Source organism: Ambystoma mexicanum, chromosome 6q, assembly GCF_040938575.1.
Source record: "Ambystoma mexicanum isolate Mex_15411 chromosome 6q, UKY_AmexF1_1, whole genome shotgun sequence".
Classification (NCBI taxonomy): Eukaryota; Metazoa; Chordata; class Amphibia; order Caudata; family Ambystomatidae; genus Ambystoma; species Ambystoma mexicanum.
The window spans coordinates 116,669,953-116,687,008 of record NC_090937.1 but is presented as its reverse complement, the minus strand read 5'-3'; the positions used below and the strand labels follow the sequence as shown (position 1 = coordinate 116,687,008).

Here is a 17,056-nt window from a genome sequence, read left to right as displayed (position 1 = left end):
TGGGGACAGCATACAATTTGTGCGCACCCGGGCGAACGGCTGCAAGTACAGTAGCCGCACCCTTGAAATGAAAATTAGGACCGAACCCCTAGTTAGACATCACTTGGAAAAAGAAAGGCCAGGAGAAAACCATCTTATATTGGATGCTGTCCAACGACCTGGTATAAGGCCGGACTGATCCAGGTGTACCATATGGGGCATTAAGGGGGACAGCCGTGACGCGAGGACCCTAGCATAAATCTTAGTGCCAGTATTTATAGGAGGCGGGTCGATATGACCCACACTCATTTGTCGCCTTTATCCGGTTTAAGAAGAAGGATGATAATAGCTTTGCGTAATGTTTCAGGCAGGACCCCTAGAAAAATTGCCTCTGTCCAAACCCGCAACATTTCAGGAGCCATTCGTCCTGGAATTCCTTATAGAATTCAGCACAGAAACCATCCAACCCCGGCGTGTTACCATTGGGAAGCTCCGTAATAGCTGTTTTTATCTACTCAATTGTGTCGGAATCTCGAGCGCAGCACTGGCTTCACTAGACAACAAAGTCTTTGGGATCCTGTCCAGATAGCGTTATATAGCGGAGACAGTAGCAATGCCCTTTGGCGCATAAAGAGAAGAATACAAATGATCAAATACTGCATTAATGTCTTCATCCATGTGTGCCATGGATCTTTCATGGTGCACGACACACGGGATATGCATGCTCCCCATATCAGTCCTAGTGGTCTGAGCAAGCAGTTTCCCAGGCGTATGCACCTCCCCATACTGCCTAGCTACCACCGGCCTGTCCAAGTTTTGCAGCTCTCTACAAGCTGCTTCCCTAAACACATCCAGCCTGGTCTTTATAGCATGTTTCATGGAGGGAGAGGAGTTTTGTGCATTCTGCTGCTGCAGCGAAGACAGTGTAGTTTCATGGAGCCCCAACCCCTCCTGATACACCTAAGAATCCCTAACTTAGTTGATAGTGCTATCCCCCGGCCACAAAGAAGCATCAGAGGAGACTGAGCCAGTATGTGTCTCAAAGTAAGTTGGGTTTGAAATGCCAAGGAGCTCGCACACTACCCCCTTAGCCAGCAAGGGGAGGGAGGGAGTGGTCCAACAGAGTATGAGGAAGGATCGAGCACCCCTCTTCCCCAGTGAGCAACGAGCTGGATACCAACCACAAATCTATACAAGAATGCATGTCGGGAACAGCCGAGTAGTACGTGTATTCTCTCCCTGCAGTGTTCAATGAGTTACAGACATCAATCAAATCCAGATCAGGCATATTAGTGAGAATGGCGTGGGCTGCACTGGTCAGCACCCTAGGGGTGTCAGTGGTTCGGTCAAGCACCATACACAATATTGTGTTTAGCTCATCCCCACAAATCACTGAGGCCATCTGGTATTGAGAGCATAGCTGGAATAACCCTTCATAAAAGTCAGTATCGTGCACATTAGGCCCATAAATATTCACTAGAAGGACTTCCCGCCCACACAGAATACTGTGTACAAGCACATATTGCCCACCCTGATATCTAAATGTACAAATTGCAGAGATCGATGCTCGCACCAATATCATAACACCCCTGGCTCTTATCGAGTATGACGTAAAATTCCCCCACCTATAGCAAAGCGCTCTGCCTGCCTTCCCAGCATGTGCGTCTCCTGCAGAAACAGAATGTTTGCCCCTTTCCTATTCATATAGGCTACTATCTTGCGAGCCTGTGCCATAGATGCATGATTGTGTCAATGGAACCCATTGCCGCTCTGTACTGCACCTCCCATCCTCTGTAAACCGCCACCAAGTGCCTTTTCCCATTCCCTCACCAACAAATAAACATGCCCACCACCCTCCCCATCCTCAAAGCCACCCCAAAATTGGCTGTGTAATGCCCCCCCCAACCTCAACGCCGTGAAACTAACCAATTGTACTTGCATAGGGGACAACCGATTCCGTACTGAGTGGGCGGAGGAGCACCCCAGAACTAGGACGCTAGGATGCATATGTACTCTTGTATTCACTCCGGCCCTCAACAACATATGATACCATCAAAACATGTGTTGTAGTTCAGCTGAACACTTCAAGTTTAAACATTAAGTCTATGGGTAGCTGCTGGGCCGAGGAGTGGGCAGTGGGAGTCGTGCATCAATGAATGACGCTGCCTCCTGCAGCACTGTAAAAAAAGTAGAATCTATTATTATGTTGGATCTTGAGACGGGCCATGAAAAGCATGGCATAGAGTGTATTTCTCTCCCTGAGTAGCTTCTTCACACCCAGAAATGTGTGCCGCTCCTGTTGTACCGCCACGTATAATCAGGATATATGTGTACAGTATTAGAGCCTAGCCTGAGCTCCTTTTTATCCCTCGCTGCACGCAATATTTAGTCTCTATCATGGTAATTCATGATGCGTGCTATAATCGGGTGGGGGGTAATCCCTGGGCTTGGTTCAGAGCCAATGCCCTATGAGCGCACTTTACCCTGAAGTGTGGTGGCCATCCTGGATTATCCAGCAACTCCTGAAGCAAATTCTCCACCGCTGTTTCCATATTGCCCCGAAGCGTGTCCTCCGATACACCAATAATGCAAACATTATTTCTGCTGATCTGGACTCCAGGTCTTCGAATTTCACCTCAACTTGCCTCATGTTCCTGGTGAGAGCGGAGACTGCCGCCTGTAGTTCTGTCACATTGTTCTCTGTGGTGCTTATCGGCCATCAGCTTCCGTTATTTGCTGCGTCTCCTTTTCGAGCTGGGCCTGTATGGATGATACATTGGCAGTCATGCAATCCAGCTTGACATTTACTGAGGCGACACCCTGCTGCATCATCTCCAGCATGCAGTTGAGGACAAAAGGGGCACTCGCCATCGGGGTCTCGGTGGAAGCAGGGCGCTGAGGGCCATCACCAGCACTCGAGGACTGCCTCGAGGTAGGCCTTGTGAAACGATCCATGGCCGCCTCATTCTTTGCACCTGAACCCTTGGTCATTGCAGCCCTTAAGCACTGCAGATATCAGCAAATGAGTGACCCTGTCTGCACCGGGGAGGGGTGGGGACCAGCGAGGCATTGCTACAGCCCTGAGGGTCCTCACCATCACAAAGGAAGTCTCTGGAGTTACGGGCAGTACCACTAATAACAGAGGCACAAGTCTAATCCCAGGTGGCACAAGAACTAACTAATCTGCCAACAGAGCCCCCAAAACAGTCCTTGGCTCCTCCCTCAGGCCTTTCTCACAGTGTCTGTGTAGGATCTTCTGGCGTGGAGAACCACATGCAGCCCGTTCACTCAGTAGCGGCTGCCAGTGCCATACAGCTAGGCCTCCCACCACAGTCACATGCCTCACCTCTGCAGCTCACTCAGGTGCGACGCAATCCGATTGGGCGGCATGAGTAAGCCGCTCCAGTCCGTGCACATCCAATCCAAAGCTGGGGCGGAGGGAATGAAGTGACTGCCCAGCCGGATCCATGTGCACTATATGTAGGTCTTAATGAACCCAGCAGGGGGCTGCCGGGGTGGGTCCCCACACCACGATCAAGCCTGGCGTTGCTACGCTGAAGGCTGGGCTCAGATGTGCTGCCCACCGCCAGGCACACCGCTGCCACAGTTCCTCTATGTTCCTTTCCAGTTGGACAGCAATAGGCCTGCCCCTCCTCCCTGTAGGCCACAGAATGGCAACAGGCAAACTACCAGGTCCGGGGAAGTGGGGAGGCACGATGTGCACCTCTCCCACTCAGTCCCGGTATCTGCACAACAACGGGTCCCACCACGGGTCTCCCACGCAGATGTCAGGCACCCAGTTCCAGGCACACCGCAGTGCAGACTTACATGCTGGGCTCGCCCAGTCCAGCGACAAGCCCTGGCAGGATCGTTGCCCCCTGCCCCTACAGCTTCAAAGTTGGCGCCAAGATGGCATGGCGCAGAAGACCTCCGACGCGGGGCCCTGCTATCTCGGATGCCCAGGCACAGTAGCATTCCGTTGTTGGATTGGGTGACGCCTGACCCTCTTATCTTCCCAAATGGCGCAGAAGACCTCCGACGGGGGGCCCTGCTATCTCGGATGCCCAGGCACAGTAGCATTCCGTTGTTGGATTGGGTGACGCCTGACCCTCTTATCTTCCCAAATATCGATGGAAAATTGCTGTGAACAGCTGTGGGTCGGAGAGAGTGAACAGCTTACACCCACTCTACACGGAGCCTAAGAGCGGTCCGCCATCTTTGCTCGCCACTCAACAGCGCCATCCCCCCCCCCCCCCCAATTTGGAGTTCTTGATTTTATACCGTACTGTTTAGCTTCCCAGGTACAGTTTGGCGCACAGTGGTTGGATCAATACGATAAGTCAGAGAACGGTTTCTGGTTGAGCAGGTGCCCTCTCTGGACTGAGTTATCTGCTTGTAAAAGCGGTCAGGGGACTATTAGCAGCTTCCTGATGTACAGGCAAGAGGAACTGGGCCCTGTAAATACCCTGCACCGAGAACAGAAGACCCAGTTATAGAGCAAAGTTCAACTGTCTTTATAATGCATTCAAATGACAGGGATTGCATTATGAAGAACATACTGTTCTCCACATGCTTTCTCCACATGCTCTCAGTGTATAGACGGTTGACAGCTCGTTTTGTTCACTAATGACACCACAAAATGCAGTTACGTCCCAAAAAATCTAACGTGCAACGGGATAGGTTAGTAGGGTGAACTACATACACTTTTCTATAGGTGTTATTGCACCCATTGGGTAACCACATCTGGTCTCCTGAGACCACCTCCAAAAGTATTGAATGCAAAGTTACAGGTTAGTGAAAGGTGGTTGGCCAGTGCAATGTTGCATAAACGCATTATAGTAGGTGAATAGGGATTGGACAGACAGGGTCTTCCCAGCCTTGGAGCCTTGGGCAGATACCAGGCCAAGTGCAACACTCAAGGTTGTGGGAACAACTCTGAAGATACTGCATGCTCCCAATAAGTTACCATCCCCGTTCTCCAGTGTCGTGAGACAGAATATGTGTCTTTGAACCTGTGCTACATTTGTATCTCCCTCTATTCAATCCGGTGGGAACAGCAATCTCTTCCTAGCTCAAATGAATGGGCATTGTCCACCATGTTAAGGTCACGTGTGTGAGGACCGCTAAATGGCCCTCTTCTGTCTGTAATTATGAGGATGTTCTGCTTTGGCTTATGGCAGCTTCCCTATTGTTTCTGTTTATATGGGAACACTCCTCCCCCTGTCCTTGGCTATGGGTGTGCGGTAACTGCGCTGGAAGCCTGCTCTGTCAGCTTTTGCTGGACCAGTGTGTCAGCTTTCTCTGTGTCTCAAATTCTCAAAGCCTCTCCCATTCACTCCAATCTGCCTATGTCGTCCATCTTTATTTGCATGGCTGCCCCTGTTAGTTGAATTGAGCTTCAGCAAGCTATCCATGTGTATTCTTATGCATCTTGCGGTTTTCTGCTTAGCAAAATGTATGCTTGTCATCCCTCTAACTATGTGAGTCATAAGCATCTGCTTTTATTTATTTATTTATCTATTCGGATTTGTATAGTGCACATCAGCTTGAGGGCATTGTGGCGCTTGTTACAGTGGGGGGTGGCAACTTAGTTACAAGGTAGCAGTATAAAGAGGTCACCACTTAGCTACATCGATGGCAGAAGCACAGATTAGTTACATAGGTGGCAAAAATAGGCAACATAAAGTACTCATTGAGGAACAGACAGTTTATATCGCATTAAGTAAAGGGTAGGAGCCGTCGGGATCAGCAAGCGTTTAATTAAAGAGCGCAGTTTTCAGCTTTTTACGAAATGCAAAGCGGGATGTTTCTGCCCTGAGTGCAGTGGGAAGCGAATTTTATAACTTAGGGGCTAGATATGGGAAGCCTATTCCTCCTGCTTTGGTTCTGTGGATGCGTGGGATGTTGAGTTGGTTAGAGTAGCAGGTTCTATTAGGTCTAGTTGATGTGGGTCTAGATAGCGTGTCTGAGAGGTAGGATGATGCAGTGAGGTTGATGCATTTGTCATAGTTGTAAGAATTTTAAATGTGATTCTGTCTTTGACTGGGAGCCAGTGGGCAGATTTTCTGGCTTGAGAGATGTGATCTCTTTTAGGTATTCTAATGGCTGCTCTAAGTGCGTCATTTTGAGTGGTTTGGAGTCTATTCATATTTTTTGTCGAAGAGCTGGCAAGTTGTGCATTACAGTAATCAAGCTTTGCCCCTATGGTGGCTCTAGCTATGGAGAGACAGTTGTCCTTTGTTAAGAAGGGTTTGATGGCATTAATGAGTTTAGTGCTAAGGGTGGAGGCAGAAGCAATAGCGCTAACTTGCTTGTTCATGGACAGAGTGACATCTAGATGGACCCCTAACGTCTTAACCGAAGATAGCACTGGAATGATGCAGTTGTCAATATTGAAGTTGGTGTAGAGACAGTCTAGGTTGGCTAGGGTAGATTTTTGGCCAAGGATAAGGATCTGTCTTATCCCCGTTAAGGCAAAGGCCATTGGTGGCCATCCATGCGTGTATGGTGGCATAGATTTGTTGGAGGGTGGAAGCATCTTGGGTGTATGAACCGGTTAGAGGAAGGAGCAGTTGGGTGTCGTCAGCATAGTTTGTGTATGCGATTCCCAAGTGCATCCAGTTTATCAAAAATAGGCTTAGTGAAAAGATTGTAGAGCGTGGGGGCAGCACAGGATCCCTGAGGAACGCCACAGTGAATAATGGTCAGAGTAGCATAAGCTGTATTAGAAAAGACTTTCATCGCTCTTCCTTCTAAGAAAGAGGTGATCCAGGTAGGTGCATGTTCAGAGAAGTGAGCATCGTGTGTGAGATGTGTGGTTAGTTTTTTGTGATCCACAAGATCGAATGGTGCAGAAAGGTCGAGAAGGAGGAGGGGGCGGGCTTGCCATTTTCTAGGATTTGTGTTATTTGTTTTTTTAGATCTAACAGTGCGGTTTCTGTTCCGTAGCCATCAGCAATAAACTAAAAATGGCTGCGTAGCTTCGTGCAGGGATGCAAATGTGCTTCATGATAAACGCAGCTATGTCATGTCAGTCGTGACGTCATCAGCTCTATGTGACTGCTGTCAGTCAACTTGCTCTATAGAATGCAGGCCTGTGACATCACCAGGATATGGTCTGATTGGCTGTCTGAGTGAATAGCATCTCTCACACCTGCGATACATCATTGATGGAGGAGGTGGTCACAAGCGATGTACATCTCTCGTTTCTCTTTCGATGGGCTGAGAGTGGGATCGCTGCAACAAGGGTGATGTTTAGGTGTTAGTTTTCATAGGCAATGCTAAAAAAAATATTCCCCTGTATTTGCTTACATTGGGTCGAAAAGTATATGTAGCAACTTTTATAGGCTTGGTAATCTCATTCACAAACTTTCGGAACTGTCAGACCTGGGTCCTCCAAAATCCCCCCACAACCTGAAAACCTCAAACCTTGAAAATTCCATGCAGTTTCATTGAATGGAGTTAAAGTTATAAGCCATCCAAAAACTGCTCTTCACCGACCCTGTAATGCAGAAACATGCATGGATGTCATCAAACTTCTGTCATATTCACAAACATCACAGCAATGTCCCTGAACATCTGAGATGCTCGTGGACATTGGAGAAAAAAAAAAAACACCCAATTATTGTCTTTTTCGGGCCATATCCCATCTCCTCCTCATCACCTCTCACCTCCCCAGAGATTGTTTCATTTGTTTGAAAAATGTAACATGTTTTTTATGTATTTTTACTGCAAAGTCTGTGGACTACGGGCACAGTTTGCAAACCCAACATGGCGTCTGTTTCAAAGGTTTTGACGCACCTCAAGTTTTTAATTTCCCTATCGGTATGCGCGTACAATGTCTGCGAATGTAATGGGGTTGCCTGATTGGTTCAGAGGTGTCTGCGGAAACCGAACCAGAAAGTCCACGGACCGGACGCAGATATCACTAATTTATTTGGACCTACTTTTTGGCCATCTAAAAAAAATAATCTACTGGACAGATTTACACCAAATTTGCTGAATTCAGGACCAGGCAGCAGCTCCTCGCGCAAGTTTCATGCAGATCAGTCCAGTGGTTTGGGCTGTAGCCGCCAACAGCATATTTTCCAATGTATGTCTATCTGGATTTCGAATGATTCGGGGCCCCCTTATAACTTTGCCTCCCCCCCTTGATGAAACCAAAAGAAACATTGCAAAAGTTTTCAGAGGTGGCCATATACTTTTTTTGCAACGTTTCGTGCAAATTCGGCGAACGGCACCAAAGTTATAAACTGCCCAAAAACTGCTCTTCCTATGGGCTGAGCAACTTAACCATAACTACATGGCCTCTACCGCACCAATGTTGTTCTCTTTATAAAAATATTTAAAAAATCAGATGTATAATTCATAAAGAATGAAAATTGTTTTGTGCATGTAAAAATCTGTAAGCAATATCACCTTCTCAAATGTTGAGTTGCCTGCCTTTTGGGTTTCGGGTTATTGTCATTCAACAACGTGGCCCGAGAAATGGGGAATTGCAGCGTACACCTCAAAATACCTTTGGGTTACCTGAAGTGATCAGCACAGGTAAAATGATGCAGGTAAAATGTTACCTTGTGTTTGAGATGATATCTAAATGTTTTTTTGCATCCTAGTTCAGATGCCATGGCTGCATCTGGACTGCTCCGATAGTATCTTTCTGTATGAAATCCCAAATTGGTTTCCCCTGCACATCCTTATCCTGCAACAACGCAATCTAATTTGCCCTTTCCAATCCGCAGCACGACTGGGTACTGTTTCACCAAAATAGAAGAGGAGGAGTCCGGGGCAATTCTGCGCACCTCTGGATGCCTAGGACTGGAGGGGTCTGACTTCCAGTGCCGGGTAAGCGAATGTCGCAGCACAAAGGCCGGTCTGTTTTCTGTGGGGCTTTTCATCCAGGTACAAGGAACCATTACACATGAGCGCCTCCACCTGTTTGGGGTTCTTTTTTAATTTGGGAAACTGATCCGTGGGGATGAGCACAGGAGTCTGCTGTTTGTCTGTTTTGTGTACCATGTCAACCTTTATTTGGTTTTAATGACCTATTATTTCAGAGTTCTCCACAGATCGTCGAACCTTTTTCAGATATCACTGCCCTCCCAAGTGCTACCGTTTCAACAAGAGGATGCTTGGCTGTGTGTGTTTAACATTAATGACACACTGTTTCTTTTGCATCAATATACACCCATAAATAATCCAAGACTGTCGTTCAACCTGTTTTTTTTTTTTTACTTAGATTCGATCGGTTCCTTCGCACATTTTATTTCTTTTGATGTTGGGGCCCCAGTGCAGTTTTTTGTCAGATTCAACACACCGTGTTCTGCATTCAAAATAGCACGTGTTGGTAGCGTGTCAGTACTGTATGTATAAGCTAGCCAACCCTGCGGATTTGCTGATAAGCAGTCTGTGTTGCCCACATATGGTATAACTGTAACAAAAAGGCATAACACAACATAGCCGCATCCCACACAAGACCAAAGCACGAAAGGTTCTCTCTACTTGTGTATGCTAAGAGAAAAAACCGTGCAGTGTGTGTGTGTGGCATAATTCACACAAGTAATTCTGATATCTGCAGAATTTGCAGTCACAGGCATTGTGCAGTAGTGGCTGCCGCATTCCGATTCCTGAAACCATGCGCTCGAAGACTTGGCAGTCCCTGGATCTGTCTGTGCCAGCCTCCCCTATCAGAGACCAGGGGCAGAGGAAGGCTCACCCCAGATTTGTTTATTTTTTCTTCTCTCATATTAATTCATTCATCTTTATAGCGCACTTCAAACCAGAAAGCGGGGGCCAGGATTTGAACCTGTGTTGCTTTGTGTTGTTTTGCTTCCAAGACAAACATGTTGCCCCTGAGCTATCCTCCCATCCCAAATTATAGACAAATACAATAAAAAGAAATGTAGAGTAAAAATACTTCCAACAAAAACTAGGAAATAACAGACGCATAGTAGCCTGCTCCCTACATCCACCCACAGCACTCCAGAGATATGTTTGGTTCAGTGATACCAGCAACGCTGTGACACACGACAGAGTGCTGGCCGGAAAATGGTACAGAGTGTAACCTGGATGTTTTTGTTGCAGGATACTCCAGTCTCTCATCAGAGGAGGTCTATTGAATGCTGCAGAGACAAAGACTATTGCAATGATTACCTCAACCCAACACTGCCGCCACCCAGGCATACAGGTGAGCAGTCCCAGTATTTTACAACCAATGAGACACTCCAACATATAGTGATGATTTGCTGTACTCCTTTTCCATTCTGCTACCAGAATATTGGCGAGAGAGGGGTACATCTGTCTTTCCCTGGTTTCAAGCACATCAGGAGTCTCCATCCGAACCAAATCTTCTCGCACACATAGCGACTTAATTGCCCTCTGAGCCCCCTTTATTCTGGTGGAACTTGTAGGGCATTCGAAGGCCCGTATCATCTTTACCTTCCTGTCTTCGTGTGTGTAGAGTAAAAGCCTGGTGTTATTGGTGTAAGTGAGAACCGACATGATATTATATGAAATATGGCATGCAGTCCGCCCAGTTGGGAAGACCAAGTGACTCGGACTCTGCTGGTAGATGTTCCACCACAACAGAGGAGGATCAGAGACTATTGGAAAGTAGGACTCAGGATTTCTATTTGGCATAGATTGGGAAATGAGAATAAAATAACCTACAGAGCAGTATCCGGGTTGCTCCCCGTACAGACAACGGACAGCCACACAGTAGTTTAGCAAAGCACATGGTGCAGCATTTCATAAACTTTAAATGAAGATTATTGAGTTAAATATTACATCTGTTTATTTCCTAAGTGGTGGTAAAGTGCACAGGGGGAAATTCCGTAGAGTGGCCCTGCACTTCACGAGGCATCTAGTTCCGCTTGAAATTCATCTTTAGCTTCTGTTGCGTGGCTTGACATGTGCTTGTGTTTTTTACACATTTGAAATAGTAAACAGGGTCTTGCTGATGAAAAATGTCTGGGATTGTGTGTCCTTTAGGAACGAGTCACTTCATGCATTTGTAAACATGTGTTGCACGAATATATAATGTGATAGTAGAGATGGTTACAGGGTGTTCACGAGTGTTTTTGTGGCATGGTAAGTAAGGTGGGTGCAGGTCTTTCAGGTGCTGAGCAGTTGGTGTGAGATAGAGGAGGCAGTTGAGGTGACAAAGTCGGAGCGTTTTTAACGGACACTGGGGCGGAGGAATGAAGTCAATGGCAAATGAGAAGGGGGGGTTGAATTGAGTTGTGGGACTTGAAGAGGGAAAGCATATCATCTTTTTTTGGCAGGTTTTATTTTAATTTGATAGTGTAAATATGGAAAATTACCAGGTAGGTCGATGTGTGGGGAAATCAAACTGCAATTGATTAAATTAGGGAATCCTTCTGCGAGGATGCCACCAACAGTTTTAAGAATCCTGTTCCCTCAAGTGCTTGTCATGATTAAGCAGTTTGGCATATTTGGGCGGCTTGCAGGTAAATTGGAGGCTAAATGGCAGTGGTATACCGTGGCAGTTTGTGTATCCGATGGATGGATTGCCCTTCAGTGGTGTGCACCTCTTGAATGAGCTGGTGCTACTTGCAAGGATTAGTATAGTTACCGATCTCCATCTGACTTTTCCGTTCTCTGCCTTTCGTTGGGCGGCATGGGCATTGACTAAGACGACATTGCTCTGTAGAGTACTTTCTTTTTCCCCATTTAAACCAAAGAAAATATCTGATTCCTTCTTTGCTAAAATCTGTATTCTCTTGATATTCCTGATTTGGGGTGGTAGATCACCCAGAAGAGATGTGGTCACCTCAAGGTTGTCTTACTAATTGCAAAGACTTAGAGTGTTGTATGTTAACGGCCTATTTTTACTTCTTCTTGCTTGCCACATTAGTCCCATAATGTCACTCCTTGTGTGGGACATACAGCTAATTCGAAATCGAGAGTTTTCCTGTTGCTCTTATATATGTCTCATGGGTAGAAGATAACATACAGAACTATGTAAAAAACTGTTTCTTAGCTCTTAATCTAAGAAATGAGTGGGATGATCCAACGAGCTGTTCAACAGTAGGAAAAGAAGAATGTTAAGACTGCTGTAAGTTGCCTGTTAAGAGAGGAACTAACAAGGGATGTGTTTAAATTGAATGTAGGTCCTGAATACATCAGACATGGATTTCCTGAGGGTGTTAACCCATACATTGATTTCAACTCACTGGCATATGAAAGATCTTTATACTTTTGTTTTAGACTGGGGCTCTTAACGGTTGCAAGTGTTACACATTTATGAAAGGACCAAGGGTGATCCATGTGTCCGATGTGTGAGAGTACTATCGAAAATGTTTTGCATTTCAAGCTAATCTGCCAAAAAAACTCTTTAACTTTTAGGAAAAGATACTGGAAACCTGTATTAATTTCAGCTAGTGTTCGTCAATTAAGAGAGGCATTAGTGTACTTAAGTCAGCCCCAAAGCCCATGTGTTGTATTTGCTACAGTGCAAAGGTTCATAGCCATGGATAAATGGCCAGGTTGAACGGTACATTGCCTAGGGTTCCGATTAGAGAGAAAAAAAGGGGGGAAGGAATCCAATTGAGGCTTATTGTCAAGGTTGCAAGCAGTGCTCTCCCTGTAGCCAACTTTTGATTTACTTTTCCTCTTTTCTTGTCTTTTTTCTAATGCATTTTGGTTTTACTGAATATGATGCATGAATTGCACTAAATGGGACAAAATGGTTTTATCGATTGTTTTTTAACTTGACGGTTCTGTTGATTTTTATACTATTAAGATGTTTGTCTGTCAATACTCCTATGTATTTTTATCTTGTTGCTTTTATGGTTCTTTTACCAAAATAAAGCTTTTGACTGACTGATTTTGTCTCAGTGACAGTGAGAATTCAGAGACATTTGGCGATCAGGGAATAGGGTATACTTTGGCGTTTAGAGGTGTTTCTGCTAGGAATACAGCAGTAAAAATGAGGTCAAATCAAAACAAAAACAATCCCCACAGCAAGGTCCGTTACATAGACCTACTGTTTTCACTGTCTGGGGACCCCAAGACAATATTTTATAGTATAGAAGAAAACAGTATTTTATTATAGAAAAAATATATAATTCTCATTAAAACTGTGTTAAATAATACACAGATTAAGGAACAACCCTAAAACCAGGTTATCAAAAAACAGGACGATTACATACACAACATCAATGGTTGTTTTTTTATTTATTTTTTTATTTTTACATTGATGTTGTGTATGTAATCGTCCTGTTTTTTGATAACCTGGTTTTAGGGTTGTCCCTTAATCTGTGTATTATTTAACAGTTTTAATGAGAATTATGTCTTTTTTCCATAATAAAATATTTTTCTTAATGATATAGCTTTTGTGTGTTACACCTTTCCTTCCCATTAAAATGTGAATTTGAACTGTTTTCTTCTATACTATAAAATATCTGCTAAGAATACTACAGGAAGTAACTAACATCACTGCATCTGGTATTCTCAGTAGTACCTACTAAGATCTTTCCACTGCTGAAGCAGTGAAATGATTCCAAAAATAATATCTTTTTGAAATTCCCCAGTCCGTTTTTATTAAAAAGTAAAATAAAAACGAATGTTCTCTTTGGGAGATGGCAATGCATAGGAGAGGGCACCAATGCATATTGCTGGAGCCCCATGATAGATGGCTGCATTGAAGTGCAAGTAATGAATCTTCTGCATGCTCTGCATCTCCATGAACAAAAGTGGTGAGAATGGGAGCATATGCAGTGCTCACATTCTCAACCCCTTTGCTGCTGCACTGCATCTTTTTGTTTCAAATTTGCACAAACATGTTTTTGTCGTGATAGGCGGGTATGGAGGCATACCTCCACTTTTTGAGGGATTTAAAATTCTGAGGAAATACCTCCTGATTTTTATGAAGTATTTGATCTCATATTCGTGACATACGTGTAGAGACTGTTTGTACCTAGTGCAAAATGTATTCATTTCAGGGCTCGCAAATTCTACTAGCCCACTAGCATTGGCTAGTAGTTTTTATGAAGGGCGAGTACAATTTGAATGATACTTGACCTTGCTGGCGAGTATGGGGATGTTAGAAACTTATTTTTTTATTTACTGCAAACACACTTTGTTTGCAGTAAATGGCAAATACAAGTTTCACTGTGCATGCTTAACATCATTGCAGCAAACATGAAGTGTGCGTTTTGAGACATGCATCATTTTACAAAAAGCACTGGTAAATATGTTGTCACCAGTAACCGTGTGGCAAGTGCATTTCTCTTAGGTTGAATATGTAAACTGAGGAACTTGCCCTACAGGTCTAGTGGGAGTTTTAAGAATTTACAAGGCCTGCATTTGGAAACTCCTGTTGCAATCTGTTCTTTGCACAATGGAATTTCCAAATTGGTTATCTCCCACTCCCCATTCCCCGCCTATCTCCCCTCACCCTTCCTCACTATCCGGGGACAACCCAGAACATTCATCCACCCCCCCAATCCCACACAACTGTTTGCCTCCTTCCAGATCCCCACTTCCATTATACGGGGAACACGCCCATAATACTCCACTGCCAAGAATATTAGCCCCTCTCTACTCACTCCTTTCTTGTCCCCACTTACTGCTCCATCCTGGTAAGATTTGCCTTTCTTCTTTGAGTAATGGGCGTTTTGCACTTGTTACGGACGTAATACCCATTGCACAGTGTAGAAAGCACAACATGTACAGCATGCAGTATTTAAAAAATACCTCATTACATATAATGCATAAGGTGTGTAAAAAACAGGCATTATAGCGATACCTAGTTTTTCTGTTCTCACCATACTCCTATCGAACCCCAAGAACAGACGAACATAAAGGGGTTTTCAAGCTAGAGATTGTTCATGCATTAACAGAGTCTTAAGGCGGTAGACCGCGTACAGGGCTATTGAGAAAAATAATAAAAGCTTTGACACTATGTGTATGCATCTGTCCTCTATCTACAGGACTGTGTAAGCATGTTCTTCATGTATACAAATGTATGTTTGTGTACGCTGTGCATGGTTGCGAGTGTACTTCATGACTAACGCGGCTATGTCACTAATGATGTCATCACAGTGGTTTTGTGGCATTTAGTCAATGTTGTCCATCGTGGCAGTTGGATCCATGACCACTGCTGTAGCCCCTGTGTGCATAAAGACATTCACTTGACAAGGTTGGAATGGCTGTCTGAGAGAATACTCTCTGCATTTGTGTCAGTCACTGGTGCTCCTGGGGGTTGTCCGAATAATGAGTGACTTTGTGCATTCTTGACTCTTCAGGCTGTCATGTTCATAGGCATGAGGGGGCATTCCCGGGACCCTCTCTTCAACCCTATGGAAGGTTTGTGGGTGGAAGTCATCAGTAGCCCAGATTAACTAGGGAGGCATGATTTTGGGATTTAATAATGCATGCACCTGACCTGGTGCCACCTTGTATTTCTTGAAAGCAGTGAAGTTTTGTCTTGCGAGGATAGCTCAGGGGCAACGCGCTCGCCTTGGAAGCAAGACGACGTGAAGCAACACAGGCTCGATCCCCGGTCCGCGCTTAGAAACCTCTGGGTATTAAGAGTGTTTTAAATAACCAGTTATACAGAAGTGAACAACCTGACTTGGCTAGGATTCTGCAGCTATAGCCCAATAGTTTAAAACTGGCTAGACAAGGATTTGGGGATGTTATATTTCCTCTTTAAGGCCTTCAGCCGCTGGATTTGAAAACTGTGAATAAAGGGTTAACAACCGATCTGTCATGCCCAAGACGGTGTTAACGCTATTAGCATCCTGGGTTGTCAATCTGGTACCCCAGGGTGTTGTGAGCGGTTTATTTTGCTTGAATGAACGGACGCGTGGCATCCCGTTCATTTAAACAAAATACTTTACTAAGTGCTATCACCCAATCTCTATCACTCCTTTCCTGGTCAAACTCCTGGAGAAGTTGGCTATCTCGCAGCTATGCTTAATCTGTTGGTTGTCTCCATGACCCTCAGTCTGGCTTAAAGGCTGCACGGAAACTGCACTCCTGAACACCCGTGAAGATCTGCTCTCTAATCTTGACTCTAGCTCTTCCTCCGTCCTCATTCTCCTCAACTTTTCCTCTGCTTTTGACATGGTCAACAACAACATCCGGATTACTCGTCTCTGTAAAACCCTGGGCATCACGAATCTTGCTCTGGCGTGGATGACCTCCTCCCTCCTGGACCGACTTTCCCAGGTTCAGCTTGGGCCTTTTCTCTACATCACCTCTCTTTCCACATGTGGTGTTCCCCAGGGCTCTATCCTTTCCACCTGGCTCTTCCATTTCTATCTGGCCTCTTTGGCCCTCCTGATCCCTACCTTTTCCGTGTTATGCGGATGAGACACAGTTCTCTTTCAGACTACCCTTGGCCTCCTCCTCGCTCATCCCTGACTGTCTATACGCTGTTCAGGCATGGTGTGCATCTAATGATCTCTGCATTAATGCCAGTAAGACTGAGATCCTTTGCATTGGGACCCCTTCAACTGCATATCCTCTCTCACTCTGACCGCCCTCCTTGGGCCCTCTGCCCTCACCCTCTTGTGAGGCAAAAACCTTGGAGTCATCTTCGACTCCACTCTCTCCTTCTCTCCACATATCACAGACCTTGCAAAGAAGGCCTATTTCCGGCTGTACCTCCTCAGAGCTATACTCCATTTTCACACCTTCCCTCAGAAGCCTTCCTTGCACTCAGGGCCCTGCTGCTTTGGGTGCCCTTCACCCAGTACCCGCCCCCCTGCATTTCTTGTTGCGCACTTGCACAATCTAAATTACACTAGGCCTGTAACATTGTTTGTCTTGTCCTTTGTTCCCCCTTGCTTGCCTGGTTGCGCCATTGAAACACTTATCTATAGGTACATAATAAATAACAAATCAATCAATCTGTGTGCTACGGAGATGGAAAGCAGGGCTCCTTACGGAGCCCCCCACTTTGATTTCCATGGTGGCCTGGAAGGAGCGTGGCAGCATCAGATGGGCGGTAGCTTCCTACCGTCGTCAAAACAAAATGTGTGTGGGGGGTATAAAAAACTTATGGGAGGGGAGTGTGGGGGGCAAGATGGGAGGTGCGGGCGGAGGA

General features: G+C 45.4%; 1 protein-coding gene across 3 annotated transcripts in view; it reads left to right on the top strand.

The window, feature by feature from the left end:
* BMPR1B (bone morphogenetic protein receptor type 1B) overlaps nt 1-17,056 on the top strand; it is a 492,338-nt gene that overhangs the window by 345,172 nt on the left and 130,110 nt on the right. For all 3 annotated transcript variants that reach the window (XM_069630552.1, XM_069630550.1, XM_069630551.1), the window contains 2 exons: nt 8,721-8,823; nt 10,063-10,165. In XM_069630552.1, coding sequence (XP_069486653.1) covers nt 8,721-8,823; nt 10,063-10,165 — 206 coding nt within the window. The remainder of the gene's footprint in view (nt 1-8,720; nt 8,824-10,062; nt 10,166-17,056) is intronic.